The sequence below is a fragment of the Vespa mandarinia genome, chromosome 3, assembly GCF_050613455.1.
Source record: "Vespa mandarinia isolate Hongniang chromosome 3, ASM5061345v1, whole genome shotgun sequence".
Lineage (NCBI taxonomy): Eukaryota > Metazoa > Arthropoda > Insecta > Hymenoptera > Vespidae > Vespa > Vespa mandarinia.
This window is the reverse complement of record NC_140812.1, coordinates 10,588,432-10,604,014: the sequence shown is the minus strand read 5'-3', so window position 1 is coordinate 10,604,014 and position 15,583 is coordinate 10,588,432. Positions and strand designations below refer to the sequence as shown.

The window sequence follows — 15,583 nt, the reverse complement described above, 5'->3', positions numbered from 1 at the left end:
CAACTTCCGATCTTACTCTCTTGGCACGTTACCACGACCTCACTTGTGGCCTTACGTTATTTCCTCGTCTTCGACAATCAGAGAAAAATTGTCATTTCTTTTTAGGATTAATAACTTGTAAAAGGAATCAATAATAATGATCCTCGTAATGATTTGCTGCAAACCAACTTTATGTACAAATACGATCACCGTCTATACAATTCTTGCTCTACATCGACATCTCATAATAATTGATTCTTTTTCTTTCATTTTTTTTTCTTTTCTTTTCTTTTCTTTTCTTTTTTTATTATTTCGTCTTATTTACAAAGATAACATGGCTTTTAAATGACGTCTCTTTTTAATGACAGTGACTTTCAATATTTTTAAATCCAAGGTCCTAGTCGACTTTCGAGAACACTGGCCGCGTCTACGCGACCCATCAGTCTTAAATGGTTCAAAAGATCAGCGAGGGCAGTGGCTTCGCGATGTCTGGCCTCCCATAAATCCAAAATATGTTCGGTTGGACTCGCTTTTGTTGCAAAATAGTCGACGTACCTACAATGAAATTTCGACCGATTCGTCAACACTTTTATAAAACTAATATTTTAATTAATCGTCAGTGTGTATCTAAAACGAGAGCAATGAACATTTTCTCAGCTCACCGATCAACTTGTAATCTTTGAGCCAACATTCTCCAATCGTTTCCACGAGCGCTAGGAGGATCCAAACATTGACAAAGTTGTTTCCTCAATGTCTTTGAAAACCTACGGATTAAAAAGAAAAAAGAGAAGAAAAAAAAAATAAAGAAATAAAAACAATGATCGAATTTTAAAAACCTATAACTCTACATGCTCTGAATAAGAAACGATACCTGAACGGTCTAGATACTACGGATTCCGTCGACCTCGTTGAATTTTTTCCACGTAAAATGATAGAAGACTCCACTTTTCCATTATTCTTTTTCGCAAGGATGTTACCCCTCTTTGCTAGATCAAGATCGATTCTTAAGAGCAAACCCTGATCCTCGAATCCGCGTTGGCATGCTCTAAATTCAAAACTAAGTCTGACATCGGCCACGATCTTTTCGATTCTAAAGGAAAGATAAATGCTAGATCTCGAGGACGACCATACTCGACGATATGGTACTTCTTGACGCTCGGCAAAACCGCTTTCTCTATCCTCGAGATCAACTCGTAGCGAAGTACCACTCGCTCGAAATCCAAGAGTACTGTGATCGATGTGCGTCCCACCAAGACGATGTTCCTGTCGAGAAATCGATAACCACATGCCATTTTCACTCCAAGAAAAAAAAAAGAGAAAAAAAATTGTACAAAACTATTACGATCGAGACGAAAAATAATGCTTACTCGTTCGGCTACAAGCTTTAGAGTTGCTTTGGTATCCTCCAATATATGACATCTAACGCGATCACGTTCACGTGAAACGAAAACTGCCACGCAAAGACGTTTCACGGCTAATCCAGGTGCGACCATAGAATTTTCACCAGCTACGGCATACGCGCAAGGTGTTTCCGTTACGAGAAATACACCGGCATGATCGAGTTGAGCGAATGGTTGTCCAGGTAAATTGGTTGGTTCACCGCCTAGGGTTAAAATCTTACGCCAAACTGTGCTAGATGGAGAGAGGCTGGTATTCGTCGAGGAGTTTGAGGAATTAGTCGAACGAGTTTCAAGGTCGATGTCCGTGGACCAAAGACTCAACTCCCAGTTTCCAGTTCTTAGTTCAGCACAGTGTTCAAACTGCAAAATCACTGGCTTCAATAGATCGACGTTGGAAGGACCACACGCGATAACAGCTGATAGTAAAGTTAATCCAGGTGGTAACTTTGGCCTCAGGGAGTCTTCACCTAATACGGCAAGATGTAAACTGTGTCGTCGGCCTCGTGGAACTGCACCTTCGGGAATCGACATGGAGACACTAACTTCTGGAACCACCAAAAGTGCACCCTGTTCGTCCACGTTAGCTCTGACCACAAAACCGGTTGAACGTTCGTCATCGATCGACAATCTCTCATCCTCGTCCAGTCTATCATCCTCCTCCTGTTCGTTCTCATCCTCGTTTGTACTCTCCGAATTCACCTGGCACGTTGAACCTAATTAAAATAAAAAAAATAAAAAAAAAAAAACAAAAAAATATATATATGTATATATATATATATATTTCTCTCTCATCGATATTTATTTTAATTACGTATCTCACGATGGAAATTATGATTAAACTGAGATATATTACGAGACGATCGGCCCTCCTCGTTGTCGGACAAACCTCGTCCTCTTTGAGAGTTCCTACAAGAGGACCTAGTGACCGAGGAACTTGGCGATGGTCTGGTTGTCGATGGAAGTGACAACTGTGGCACGTCGTAATGATGTTCCGAACAGGATCTATATCGATATCGTCTTTCGTTATATTCAATGAAGGAAGGACGATCAAGGAGACGATAGTCGTCAAAGAAAGGTCTTTTACCTTGGCAATCTAGAAGCATTCGATTCGTCGATGACGTGCTCGAGACGTTTGTCCACCGTCAAAGCGGTTCGATCGGTCTTCGAGACAACGGATTTTGCAAGATCAACCGGTCGGCGAAAGTCCAATCTCGCTACGCTATAAAGAGCTTCTATTCTCTCTTTACGGCGCATCAAGCGAACCATGAAGATCGTGGTTAAAGCTAAGATTATTGCCGCGAGACTGAGCGTTATCCATAAGGCTAGGATGTTTCTGTGATCGACCGCTCTCGTTGCTGTAATAAACATTTATCGAGCGTTCGATTACACGGGGCCTGTTTCATGGTAAAAAGAAAAAACGAATCTTTCGTTTTTATTTTTCTTTTCTTTCTTTTTTCTTTTCTTTTCTTTTTTTTTTTTTACACAATGCAATATTTCATTTACCTTCTTTAAAGACTCTCGGGCCGTCGTGTCCAAGCGCTGCATGTAAGAATGTAAAGGAAGAGACTATTATCAGCGGAACTGTTAAACGTTGCAAAGAGAAAAAAATTATTGACGCGTCACTGAAATCTCGTTAGCTTCTTCTCACGACTAGGAACTATGTAGGATAATACTGCAGAAATCGCTGTCACGAAGCAAAATCGTGAAAGGTTGCTCGAGTGTAAAAGAACAATGAGGAAGAGAAGAAGAGAAGATGAAAGAAAGAGAGAAAGAGAGAGAGAGAGAGAGAGGAGAGAGAGAGAAAGAGAGAAAGAGAAAAAGAGAAAGAGAGAAGTGGGTAAAACTCAGTTGGAACTCACCGTTACATCGGTCCGTGGTACAGGATTCGACGATGACGTCCTTGCCTTGACAGGGCCGACCGCTATCGCTCGGCGGGGGATCGTTGCAGGATCTCCTCCTTACTCTCGAACAATCGGGACCGCATGCGGACCACGAGGACCAGCTTGACCATCTGCCATCGACCGCTTCGTGTAACGGGTGAAACGAAAAGTCTCGATTAGGAGGTCGAACGCGTCGAGATCATTGGATTTGCGGGCGCGAAATAAAAGAAATAAAGAAAGAGGGAAAAAAAAGAAAGAGAGAGAGAGAGAGAAAGAGGAAAAGAAAGAAGGCATCTGTGCGATTCTCGTCAAGTGAGAGGGAACTTAACGAAATGGAATAGAAGGGTCTTTCTTCTTGCTTTAACGTGCAACGCACGTAGAAACACTCTAGGAATAGAATTCCCGCTGATTTTATTCACGTCATTTAGGTATACCAAGAGAACTAATTTTAATGTCATTGCGGTGTCGGTGCAATTTATTAAATATCTAAATTTCTCCCTTCGTCACCTTACCGGGACAAGAGGGATTGCATTCGAATCTTTGTGTAGCTGGTCCAGGACAAATTTGTCCGCCATTGATGGCTGCCGGATTTGTACAGGTTCTCGTTCTCTTTTGTACACCTCTGCCACATCTTGTGCTACATTCAGACCAACCAGACCAGGATGACCATCCTCCGTTCACTGAGTAATAAAACGATAGAAAAGAAATTAATATTAATTTTACGAATTAAAAAATGTTATTATCTAATATTTATCTACACGATCTAATTCACCTACCATAAATCGTGAGTACCGCAGGTTCGCTTACTCTACGTGCTGCGAGATTCTCAGCAACGCACGAGTAATTCCCTTGATGTCTAAGCTCAGTCTCCCCAAGGCGTAAATATCCTTCAGCAGTCTGTACGAAACTGGCCGGTGACACTTCGTTGGGACTCGTGTCGGATGTCAAAGCTGAGCTTGCGATCGTCTCGAAAGGTAGCCCGTTTCTCAGCCAATAGACCTTTGGCGGTGGCACTCCCAAGGGCGGCGTACATCGTAATTCCGCATTGCGGCCGGCTTCGACGGACAACGAGTATGGCGGCGATAGGAAATGTTTCTTCAGGTCTGCATCGAGAGATATCCCGCGGGTTTTTTTCTTTTTTTTTTTTTTTTTTTAATATTTGTTAAAAATAAAAACTGCGAGAGCTCGATGCAACTGAATGACAAGGATCGAGAAAGAGAAAAAGAAAGAAAGAGAGAGAGAGAGGGAGAGAGAGAGAGAGAAAGAGAAAGAGAGAAAGAGAGAGATAGAAGAGGGTGAGTCGAGGAAAGAGAGGGGCACTTTGCGATATTAGGGCGTGCGTATAAATGCAAAAGGGCTTTCATAGACTAGTTGAAAACTCCCTCCTTTCCTTTCCACATCCCTGTATATAGGTTGGAAAGGCAGAGAAAGATTTGTACGAGTTGCGTGTATACCGGTGGCCATTCGTTCGGCGAGCTATACCACTGCTATAGTATTATTTGCCGTACCTGAGGCCGTTAGCGAATAGGGAGGACTGAGGAGGGACTGCCACGATGGGTATTCATATTCGTTCTCGTCGAGAACGCGAACGAGCCCGTTCTCGACTCTCGCATACGTACGGTAGTTACTTTTTTGCCTGGTTAAACCTGGCAAAATTTTTCATAAACTCGGGACACGTCCATCCTTTTTATTTTTTTTTTTTGTTCGTCTCTTTTTCCTCTCTTTCTATTTTTCTTCCCTTCTCCTTTCTTTTTTTTTCTCCTGTGTTTCCACCACCCCCACCCCCTTTATCTTACTACTTTTATTAATTCAAGAGAAATAATCGAAGAGAAATACTTTTCTTTTCACGTGATAATTAATTAATCATTGACACGGTCTTACTAATACGTATCGCGATATAACAAATCAACGATTTACGTATAATACATACGTACGTACTATCTGTCGTACTCTCTCATTACGTGTATACTCGATTTCGAAAGCAAGCGCGCTTACTATTTACCAGCAAACAATGATTTCATTTCCTGCATCCCAATTCGATGCAGTATATTTGAGCGATACGCGGAATACCTAATGAAACATTTAAATCAAAAAAAAAAAAAAAAAAAAGAAAAATCAATCATTCTTTTTCCTTTACTCGAATTTATAAAAAAAAAAAAAAAAAAAAAAAAAAAAAAAAAAAAAAAAAAAAATCCATCTTTGTCGAAACTTTGCTTTGTCTCTGTTAAAGGAAACGAAGTGTGTAACAAAAGTAAGAAATAATAATAAAAAAAATGAAGAGAGAAAGAGAGAGAGAGAGAGAAAGAGAGAAAGAGAGAAAGAGAGAAAGAAAGAGAGAGAGAGAGAGAGAGAGAGAGAGAGAGAGAGAGAGAGAAAGAAAGCATCCAATAGCGTTCGTTTTTGCATCCAACAGTACACATCCCGTAGTCGATCGCTATGCCAAACACTTCTGTTTCATTTGCGATGGAATATCGATTAGATTTTGGGGGTTGGTTTATTCGTCACCGAATATCAAATGAAAACACAACAGAGCATGGACAAGCCCCTTCTCTCTCTCTTTCTCTCTCTCTCTCTCTCTCTCTCTCTCTCTCTCTCTCTCTCTCTCTCTCTTGTATCTCTCCTCTCTATCACGATCTCTACCCCATACTCACGGATAGGCCGTCACCTCGACTGACCCTCGCTCAAAGAGAGAAGGTTATACTAGTGCGAGAGAGAGAGAGAATGAATTTCGTGTCTGGTATCTCGAAAATCCCTGCACGCGGGAATCGGTACACGCTAATCGAGTTAATGAAGTTACGTTTTATCGACGAATCGAGACACTAGTTGCTATCCTACGATTTTCCACAGCACGGATGACTTTCTTTCACTCTTTCATCTCTCTTACTTTCCCTCCCTCTTTCTCTCTCTCTCTCTTTTTTTATTCTACACGTTGAAAATCAACATGAACTTTTTTCCTTTTTTCTTTTGTAATTACAATATTTAACGTTAATTGTGTCGTATATCAGAGAAAACAGTACCAAGGTGATGTCAGAAATGAAACGTCTGCATATTTACTTTTCGGTAAGTAAGTTAACGAGACTTAAACTGAAAGAGTTAAGTGAAAGAGGTGAAAATATAATCTAACTTTATTTGTGCACATTTAGACACGAACGTTGAAAGTTATAACGGCGTTTAGTACTTTGCACTCCGAAAGTGTACTTACTTTTCGAGACCGTGCTGTGGTGTTCACCCTAATTTCATGATGTTGTTCCATCCCTCTCTCTCTCTCTCTCTCTCTCTTTCTCTCTCTCTCTCTCTCTCTCTCTCTCTCTCTCTCTCTCTAGAAGATAAAAATTATAGAAGAAAATCTGATGCAAAAGTTTTTTTTCAAATAAATATGTTCAAACAGAAAGAAAAGATTCTTATTCTTTCTCGGATATCTCGATGAGTCTAGCCAGGACGACGAGGAACGTTAAGATGAGAACGATGATAATCTCTAGTATTTATGTATAATAAAACGCACACGCACAAGGCACACGAAGAAAAAACCATTGGAAGGAAATGAACGTTGTGGAAGAAAATATGAAAGAACCATTGAGTTCTAGTAATATCACTTGCCCCGCGGTAGCATTCGTTCGCGTCCAGGGAAAGGCGTGCATTAAAAGATATGCTTTAAAAGTACACTCCAGGCATTGCCGAGCTTTTATTTTAAGAGGTTAAAATCCTTGGCAATGCCTTTTCATTTCTCAGAATAATAACGTTCTCGTGCGATATCCCGCAAAAAAAAAATAAAAAAGAAAAAGAAAAAGAAAAAATATTTAATTATCAACGCCCATATATTCGATTTCATAAAAATAGAATTGTACTATTTGACGTTTATATTATACTATCCTTACTTTTCTTTTTCTTTCTTTCATTCTTTCAGTCTTTCAGTATTTCTTTCTTTTCTTCTTCTTTTTTTTTTTTTCATAGTTCCAGTGGAAGATTAGAAAAGGACAAAGAAAAAAAAAAGAACAACTCGAATATTCCGTTCGAAGATAGTCATGATGATGATGATGATGATGATGATGGTAAGAACCGTGGAACAACCAGAGTCTGCCAGTTGCAAAGTGAACATCCATGATGGATCGAGAAGGAGGCAGAAGAAGGAGGAAGAAGAAGAAGAAGAAGAACAGACGAGGAGAAAGAGAAGAAGAGAATGAGGAAGAGAAAGACAGAGAGAGAGAGAAAGAGAGAGAGAGAGAGAGAGAGAGAGAGAGAGAGAGAGAGAGAGAGAGAGAGAGAGGGTTCCCTCTACTTACAGGCGACCTCAACCGTGGCGGACTGCCCTTTAATCTGACCTGATCCCGACCAAGCGACGCACTCGCACTTGAACTTCTTCGATCCAAAGTACTCCTCGACCTCGTTCCTCGTCACGTTCAACTCAACCTCGACGACCCTCGTTCCGGTACGAGGGTCTACAAAATCCTGCTGCTGCGAGTGCTCTGCCCGTTCGCCGTTGCAACGAAAGTACACCTGCAAAAACGTAACCGGAAGGGAATGCGAGTAAGTACTTAATTCTCCTCGAAACGTAAGAAACTATATGCCGATTTTCTTTCGTCGCAGTCCGAAACAATTTTGCTCCCCTTTTTCTTTTCATTTTTTCCTTTTGCTTCTTTTTTTTCTTTTTTTCTTTTTTCTTTTCTTTTCTTTTCTGTTTTTCCTTTTTCTCGCATCTTTTTCTTTTCCTTTTTCTTTTTCTTCTTCTTCTTTTTCTTTTCTTACACGCGAATAATTACTCTGGTATCTCAAAAAGTCTTACTCTTTCTTGCTTTTTCTTTTTTTTCTTCTCTCTCTCATTCTCTCTATCTCTCTCTCTCTCTCTCTCTCTCTCCTCCTTATGGACACAGTTCACGCGGGTCAGCCGTATAAAGCTTGATATTTAGATCAACGCGCGATTCTATACTATCGTAAGAGCTTTGCAAAAATTTTTCTTTTCGGGTCACTCGACTTTACTCTTTACTCTTTAAGAGTACATTTTTTTTCTATGAGAAATGGAACGCGAGGATTCGATTTGACCGACGAAAGCTCTCGTGTCTCGGGTATTTGTCTCGTATGAAAATGAATAGGACTTAACGAGTACGCTTGGTAAATTATAAATAAGACATTTCTCTTGAGATTACATAGCCCTCTGTCTATATCTATGTGCGTTTTAGAATGGCCGACGGAAAAGAGTACTTTTCTAAAGCTCGCGGCGAAGCGTTACGAAAATATTACTTCAAGAGCATGAGCAGCTCGGCAATGAAGAGTCGCCGGTTTTCCTTTGACGACGAAAGAACGAACAGGCTCGACCAAGAAGATCGGTAGCGGGCCTCCGGCGATAAAATCGGTGTCGCTTGATATCGTAGCGGTCTCGTAGTCGTCGTAATCATCACCGTAATCATCGACTGGATAATTTTCGTCATCTTCTTCTTCCGCGTCTCCGTCCTCTTTCGTACCTACGATAGAAGAAGAAGAAGAAAAAAAAAGGAGTTCACGCTTTGTTAAAAAGATGAAAACAAAACAAAAAAAAAATATATATATATATACATCGATCGTACATGAAACTTTAATGATAGATTTGTAATAAGTAAAATTAAATCTACGCTGATTCATGTTTTCTCACGTTATTATATTTATGTAATTTCCCTTTGTAACGATATCACTATTCCAAACGAGTCCTTTTTAACGAGGGATATAAAATGCGTGTTGACTTTACTTCGGAAACTTTAGTTCTATGTCCGATCGTTTATCGTCGTGAATACGCGATGTTACTCGTATTCTTTGTTGAATGGAGGGGAATAAAATAGCCCGCTTAGAGGTAGTAATCTCGATATTGTCCACGGACCCTATCCTTGGCTTTCGCCTTATATGGATTTGCTTTTCTTTCGATCTGAGAAATGATTTTTGTCTCTTTCAGAATTTATCGGGGAAATAAAGAGAAAAGAAAAGAGAGAGAGAGAGAAAAAAAAAAGAAAAAAAAAGAAAAGAAAAGAAAAGAAAATAAGATATGGGTCTAGTGATCGTTATATAAAAAATAGATCGAAATTAAAGTTAGCAAAACGAATCGATTTTCGATAAACAAAATTTCTTACTTTCCAACGTGCTCGATAGACGAAGTAACGCCAAGAGCAGTATGCTGATCCTTAACTCCATCCTAGACTCACATTTCACTTAACTTTCCACCCCAAAGTCGTCACGCTCTATGGATTACATGCGTCCTCCAATCGAATACGCGTGTCTCCGGCGTACTCCGGAGTTTCCTCGCGTTCGTTCACCCGTCATATTCGTCGACTACGTTAAAATCTGTTTTCTCTCGATCGCACGATCCAAGAATCGGTAAACTTTTTTCGTCGATTCTCCTGCAAGACCTTCGATCACCATTTTTTTTTTTTTTTTTTTTTTTTTAGATCGAGGACGATAAGCGCGACGATCCACGTATTCTTTTTTTTCTTTTTTCTGTTCGTTTTTTTTTCTTTTTTTTTTTTCTTCTTTTTTAGAGTCAATGAGAATATTATTTCGAAGAAAAAAGGGAAAACAAAACAAAACAAAAAAACCAAGAGGAAAGAAGAAAAAACGAATGATAAATTTTACGAAAAAAGAAGAAAACGAAGAAAGACGAAGCTCTCTCGAGGGAGGAAATTACATGACTAACTCAAAGTGGAATCGTTAATAGCACTCGAGTCGGCACTTCCACTTCTAACGGGGACCTGGCACCTAGAAGGAGGGAGGATAATGACACGTGACCGTTTTTAAAAAGTAAAAAGGGGTTCGTCCTTTCGACGCTTTGCAACAGGGTGAGAGTGAAAAAGAAAGAAAGAGTAAAGAAAAAAAAACGAAAAGAGATAGGAGAGAGAGAGAGAGAGAGAGAGAGAGAGAGAGAGAGAAACGAAGAGCGTGAGAGAACGAGAAGGAGGGGAAAGGAAATAGCGTTCGAACGTAGGTATCGTGAACGAAGGAAAGACGAGGGATTCGTAAAAGGGAGGGTTGGTTGCGACACGATGCTCGCGGGTCGGCACGCGCTGGACGACTGAACTTGCCGACGTGCGCGCACCTCTATATATACATATATACACGTCTCACTTCGATACCGACGCTCTTCTTCATCCCCTTGTCGTCGAGGGTGGTAGTGTTGCCGGTGTTGCTGCTACTACTGCTGCCACTGCTGCTGCTGCCGCCGCCGTTGCTGCTGCTGCTGGTGCTGATGCTGGTGCTTTTAGTGGTGGTAGTAGTAATGGTGGTAGATGCTAGTGGCAGTGGTAGTAGTGGTGGTGGTGGTGGTGGTGGTGGTGGTGGTGGTGGTGGTGGTGGTGGTGGTGGTGGTGGTGGTGGTGGTGGTGGTGGTGGTGGTAGTGGTGGTGCTTGAGAATGGAGTTGGTTGGTGGTGGTAACCGTGCCGCCAGCGGAGGCTGCGCTTTCTTCCGCGAATACCGTCTCTCCTTCCGGGAAAAGGGAAAGGGATAGAGAAAAGGGACGATCGTAGGAAGCGAGATGACACGCGATATTCTCTCGCGAAACGCGTTCTCGCCTCTTTCTTCTCTTCTTTAAGATTTCTCTCGAGATTTTTCTTCAGAGATTCATTTCCAACCGCACCGAATTATTTTCATTCTTATTTTTAGCTTCTTCCTAAGGAAAAGGAAAACTAAAAGGAAAACGAAAAGAAAAAGGGAAGAGGAAAGGAAAAAGGAAAAGTATTTCGTTTTCTATAAACGACGACATTATTTCCCTATACCATGTACGATCTCCTCCCTATCCGCACGTCTTCCGATCGGAACTACCAAGTCCTACTTCGTCTTTGATTTATCGCTATCCGACGTTAGCGAATCCAATGTAGAGTATCGCCCGATGATTTATGGACGTTCAAGACATTACGGTTATCCGATGTACTGTTCGCTTGGAAACGCAAGTTTAACGTACCGTGAACGAAGATCGGTGTACATTGGATCCGTGAAAGTAACTTCGATAGATTTTTTTCCCTTGGCATACCTATCGGATTTTAGAGAATTGATATTTAAAACGTACGAACGTGCAACAAGGTATAATTTTGAAATTGTCAATTTTTTTCTTAGACGAACGAACGAATTTTATCGAAGAATTATTGAATTAAATTTATTACTTGGATTAAAAAGAAAAAAAAAAAATATAATACGAAATAAGAAAGGTGTAACTTATCAGTAACTCGTTCAAGGAATAAAATGGAAAGACAAGAAGAAGATCCTCGCGGGAACGTATGGGATTTCTGACGGTCGATCACCGACGAGATCCGTTCGTACGTGAAATCGGATCCAACCGCGGCAACGACGTTAGAGGCGTTCTCGAGTCGACGGGCTTCTAACCTTACGGATGAAGGAACGAAGGGTGTAACGGTAAACTAGCTTCCGAATCGGTTGGTTACACCTTCAGGAAACCGATACCTCTTTGATTCTTCGTGTAAACAAACCACATGCTCAACTAGCAGGCTTATGTCCCCCTAGAGATCTGTCAACTACGATTTTTCGATTCTTCCTAGAACGAGGATAAATCAAAGATCCGAGATTAGGTTAGGTTTGGTTAGGTTTGGTTAGATTAAGTTAGGTTTGGTTAAGTTTTGTTAGGTTTGGTTAGGTTAGGTCAGGTTAGGTGTACATCGGATTTTGCGGTAACTCGATATAAAATGATCACGGCGCGATATTCGAACTCTAAACTCGTGAAAATATTAATACAACGAATCGGGAATATGGATGATAGATTATTCCATTCCTGTCAACGAACTTTTCCCATCCGTTATCAATGCGCGTTATCGCATTTATTTTTTCTTTTTTTTCACCCACGAAAAAAGCGATTTCCACTTTTAGCAAAATCGTGAAAAAAACTTATCGACTATCCCAATCAAAATTAGCAATACGCGTTTGCTGGCTCGTGCGTTTAATGCGACACGTTGCATGCTACATCATTTTTACGATCGTTTCCAACTCGTTTCGTGAAACCAATCGTAACAGGATAGGTAGATTGGTATAATAGGATTTTATAAAATAACAATGTTGTCTCGTATCGACGTTTTGTCGCTAAATTAACACTACAGACACGAGTGGAAAGTCTGCATGAGACTGACCGTTGAATTTATTTGTAGACTCTGGAATGAAAAATGATTAAAAAAGAAAAAAAAAAGAAAAAAGAGAAAAAAGAAGAATAAAAAAGAAAAAAAAATAATACGAACTAAAACAAAGAAGAAAGAAAAAAACGAGAAGAAGAAGCAGAAAAAATATTCGATAAAGCAAATCGAATGAAATTCACGTGAATCTCTGGTTCGCTTAGAATATGCGATAACAATAGTAATAGTTCGAGTAACTTCCGAGGCTCCCAAGGTCCGGGGACCATGGTGTTCATTAAAGCAAATTCGATTTGATTTGGAGGATAGGAACCACAGCACGATCTGGCGGGCACAACTACCGGAACACAACTAAGGAGCAAGCTCTCAAACACGCTTCCCGTCTGTTTACAAACTGCTACGGCGTTTCCCTTCCTTCGCTTACTCTCGTTGGAACGTCTAGACGAAGAAAATCTCTCCCTACTACCTTAGATGTCTTCCTCCTTAAGGTAATTAATGGTACCCTTGTGAATACGAACAGCATTGTGAATAATAATACGCATAGGAAGGCAAATATTTATGGAAAATTTACGTACCATTGCGATTGTAGTTGAAACAAAATTAAATCGCATATTAAACAAAATCTATGTCTACGTTCTTGTAAATATTAAGAAATGATCTTTTAAAAGTTGTTAATCAAATTTCGAGTTTATAAAATATTATTGCAAAAGACTCGCCATTGTAAATAATCTAAAATGATTCTCATTCGAGTTCAATGATATTAATTCGAACAATGCATACATTGTTCCTACATTTTGTCCTTTCTTCGTTTATTTGTTCGAACATCGAAACTTGACTTATGTATATTGACTTATGTATGTTTCTCTCTCTCTCTCTCTCTCACTCTCTCTCTCTCTTTCTTGAATACACACGAAGATAGTTATCTCGCACGTTTACGAGCCGATCCCTTGGAGCTCTCTCGCGTATGAGACAACGTAGAAAAAGGAGAATGCCGAGACTTTGCTAGAAGAGAACGCTCTTAAACGATTTAACGTAAACACACGTAGCAATTTGTCCCTGGGTTTATGTCGCCCTCGGGAAAAAGGAACCCACGCGTATGTTGTTCAACGCATACGAACGACGAAGAAGGACAGAAAAGTAAGAAAGAACTTACGTTCGTTCGTAGAGAATATAAGAAGGAAGAAGAGGAAGAAAAAGAAGAAGAAGAGAAAGAAAAAGAAGAAGAAGAGAAAGAAGAAGAAGAAGAAGAAGAAGAAACGAAAGTAGTGAAGTCTCGCGAAAATAAGGGGAGAGAACAATCTGCCGGTCGTTGTCTTACTCCTTTGCTTTAGCCTCCGGGAGATGAGAGGGAAGAGAGCAACAAGGAAAATGTGCATTTCGTTGCCAGCAACGAAACAACCAAGTCTATTCTCTCTCTCTCTCTGTCTCTCTCTCTCTTTCTTTCTTTCTCTTTCTTTCTCTTTCTCTCTTTCTCTCTTTTTCTCTACGCCACGGGGCTCTTTTCTTCTTTTCAACCGGGATACTAATTGCGATCGCTAATTTCGCGCTTCTGACTCCGTCCATTTTTTTTTTCTCTTTTTTCTTCTCTAAAAAAAAGAGGGATGAAAGGAAGACGTTTCTGCTATACGTTTCTTTCGCAAACGAAAAAGAACGTAAATAATAGAAAACATTCATTTCTCGAGTTAATGATATCGTTGAAACGATGAATAATTAATTAATCGAACTCGAATTATATGACTTTTTTTTGAGTTTTAAACGAGATAATATATCTTTACATACACACATACATACACACACAAACACACAGATATATAATTGGCTTGTATATATTATGTTGGTCACACGAGAGAGTAAAGCATGTTGGCCGAGACTCGGTTTCTTTGACTATAGCATTAAAACTCTTCACTAAGCGTCGAATGAAACTTCCACGACTTAGCGTCTACTATAGACCACTTTTCTCCTTTCTCTCTTTTCGCTTCTTACGACGAAACTTTTCATAATTTTCTCGAATTACGCTTTCAAGGGTAGTGTAAGAAGTACTCTAACTACCCCTTCTCAACTCATTTCGGAACCGTTTTTCGTTCGTTCGTTCGTTCGTTCGTACGTTCTAAGTATCATTAGGAGACTTTGGCTCGTGTGCATAATACGTCCTATGCACGCGCGTGCATTCTTCCATACAGCTAGTACGTAAATAGATAGGTACATGCAAAGACAGTAGATGCACTCGAGCATATGTAACGATTTCGAACCGAAGAGTGCAAGAGAGGGTCGAGGAACCATACCGATGACGTACTATCTCATCGATTACAAGCCACCCAAAGGGTTGTCCGTAGGACCTACCTCTCACATAGAACCCCTTAATATTTCAGTGGACGCGCAGCTGTTGTCTTCGCAAACTCGAGAAAATCCTCTTGCCTCTCGCCCTTTCTGTTGGTTGGACCCTATCTCTATTTCTCTCTCTCTCTCTTTTTCTCTTTCTCTTTCTCTTTCTCTTTCTTTCTTACCCTATCTTTCTCTAATATCCTCGTAAAAGAGACGAAGATGAAGATGGAACGTGTATGAGAAGGTTTCCCTTCCTATCTTTCGAACGATGTCGTGCCAACGATTATTATTTATTCAAGAAGCGTTAAGAGGCACAACCACGAAACGCGACACCGAAATACTTATTAGACGTTGTTTATTCATGATTAGAAGTTCAATATGACCTGCGTGAGAGAAAGAGGTGTCTCAAATGAAAAAAAAACAAAAAAGAAACAACTAGACGCATCATTATTCGAATGAATTAAAAAAAAAAAAACGATCTATCTCTTATAGTCGACGAGCGAGCCAAGTTGGCGCCCTCCATACAAGAAATACGAGAACGGGGAGAGAAAAAGGTCCGACGTGGGTGGTTCGCGTGCAAGGAGGTGGAGAAGGACGAAGGGGGTTGGTTCAGGCGTCACGCTGGGATGCACGCCGGACACGATCGTCGCGTGCTCGCGACCTCGAGATCAAGATCGTTGCGCGACCGAACGAAAATTTATACCCAGTCGGAGCCGGCCACGATTCCGAAACGGAAATTACAGTGATTCCTCCGACGAGGAGAGAGGGTGAACACTAAACTTCCTCCTCCTCCTCTTCCTCCTTTTTCTTCTTCTTCTTCTTCTCCTCCTCTTTTTATTCTTCTTCTTTTTATTCTTATTCTTATTCGTCGTCCTTTCCTTTCCTTTCGTCGTTTCGCGAACGATGAATTTTGTCGA

The 15,583-nt window shown here is 40.5% G+C and overlaps 1 protein-coding gene across 7 annotated transcripts; it reads right to left on the bottom strand.

Moving 5' to 3' along the window:
- Positions 1 to 269: 269 nt before the first annotated feature.
- Positions 270 to 10,358, bottom strand: LOC118445068 (netrin receptor UNC5C). 7 transcript variants are annotated; one of them, XM_085655962.1, is made up of 15 exons: positions 10,340 to 10,358; positions 9,912 to 9,973; positions 9,352 to 9,627; positions 8,495 to 8,715; positions 7,540 to 7,753; positions 4,036 to 4,362; positions 3,772 to 3,939; positions 3,239 to 3,403; positions 2,883 to 2,918; positions 2,464 to 2,734; positions 2,191 to 2,381; positions 1,347 to 2,092; positions 851 to 1,242; positions 642 to 743; positions 270 to 534 (listed from the first exon to the last, which is right to left on the bottom strand). In XM_085655962.1, the coding sequence occupies exons 3-15, from the start codon at positions 9,410 to 9,412 to the stop codon at positions 363 to 365; spliced, it is 3,066 nt and encodes a 1,021-aa protein (XP_085512088.1). In that variant the 5' UTR covers positions 9,413 to 9,627; positions 9,912 to 9,973; positions 10,340 to 10,358; the 3' UTR covers positions 270 to 362. The 7 variants fall into 7 exon arrangements, with proteins under 7 accessions (XP_085512088.1, XP_085512091.1, XP_035729883.1 ...); XM_085655965.1 differs by having other exon boundaries at positions 9,903 to 9,973; positions 10,340 to 10,356; XM_035873990.2 differs by lacking the exon at positions 9,912 to 9,973 and having other exon boundaries at positions 10,340 to 10,357.
- Positions 10,359 to 15,583: the final 5,225 nt, after the last annotated feature.

Coding starts and splice junctions, on each gene's coding strand:
- LOC118445068 (XM_085655962.1), bottom strand. CDS start 9,412: ATGGAGTTAAGGATCAGCATACTGCTCTTGGCGTTACTTCGTCTATCG. Junction 7,754..8,494: donor GAGCTGCTCATGCTCTTGAA/GTAATATTTTCG, acceptor ACGTTTTTGCAG/GTGTACTTTCGTTGCAACGG. Junction 535..641: donor CAAAGATTACAAGTTGATCG/GTGAGCTGAGAA, acceptor ATTTCATTGTAG/GTACGTCGACTATTTTGCAA.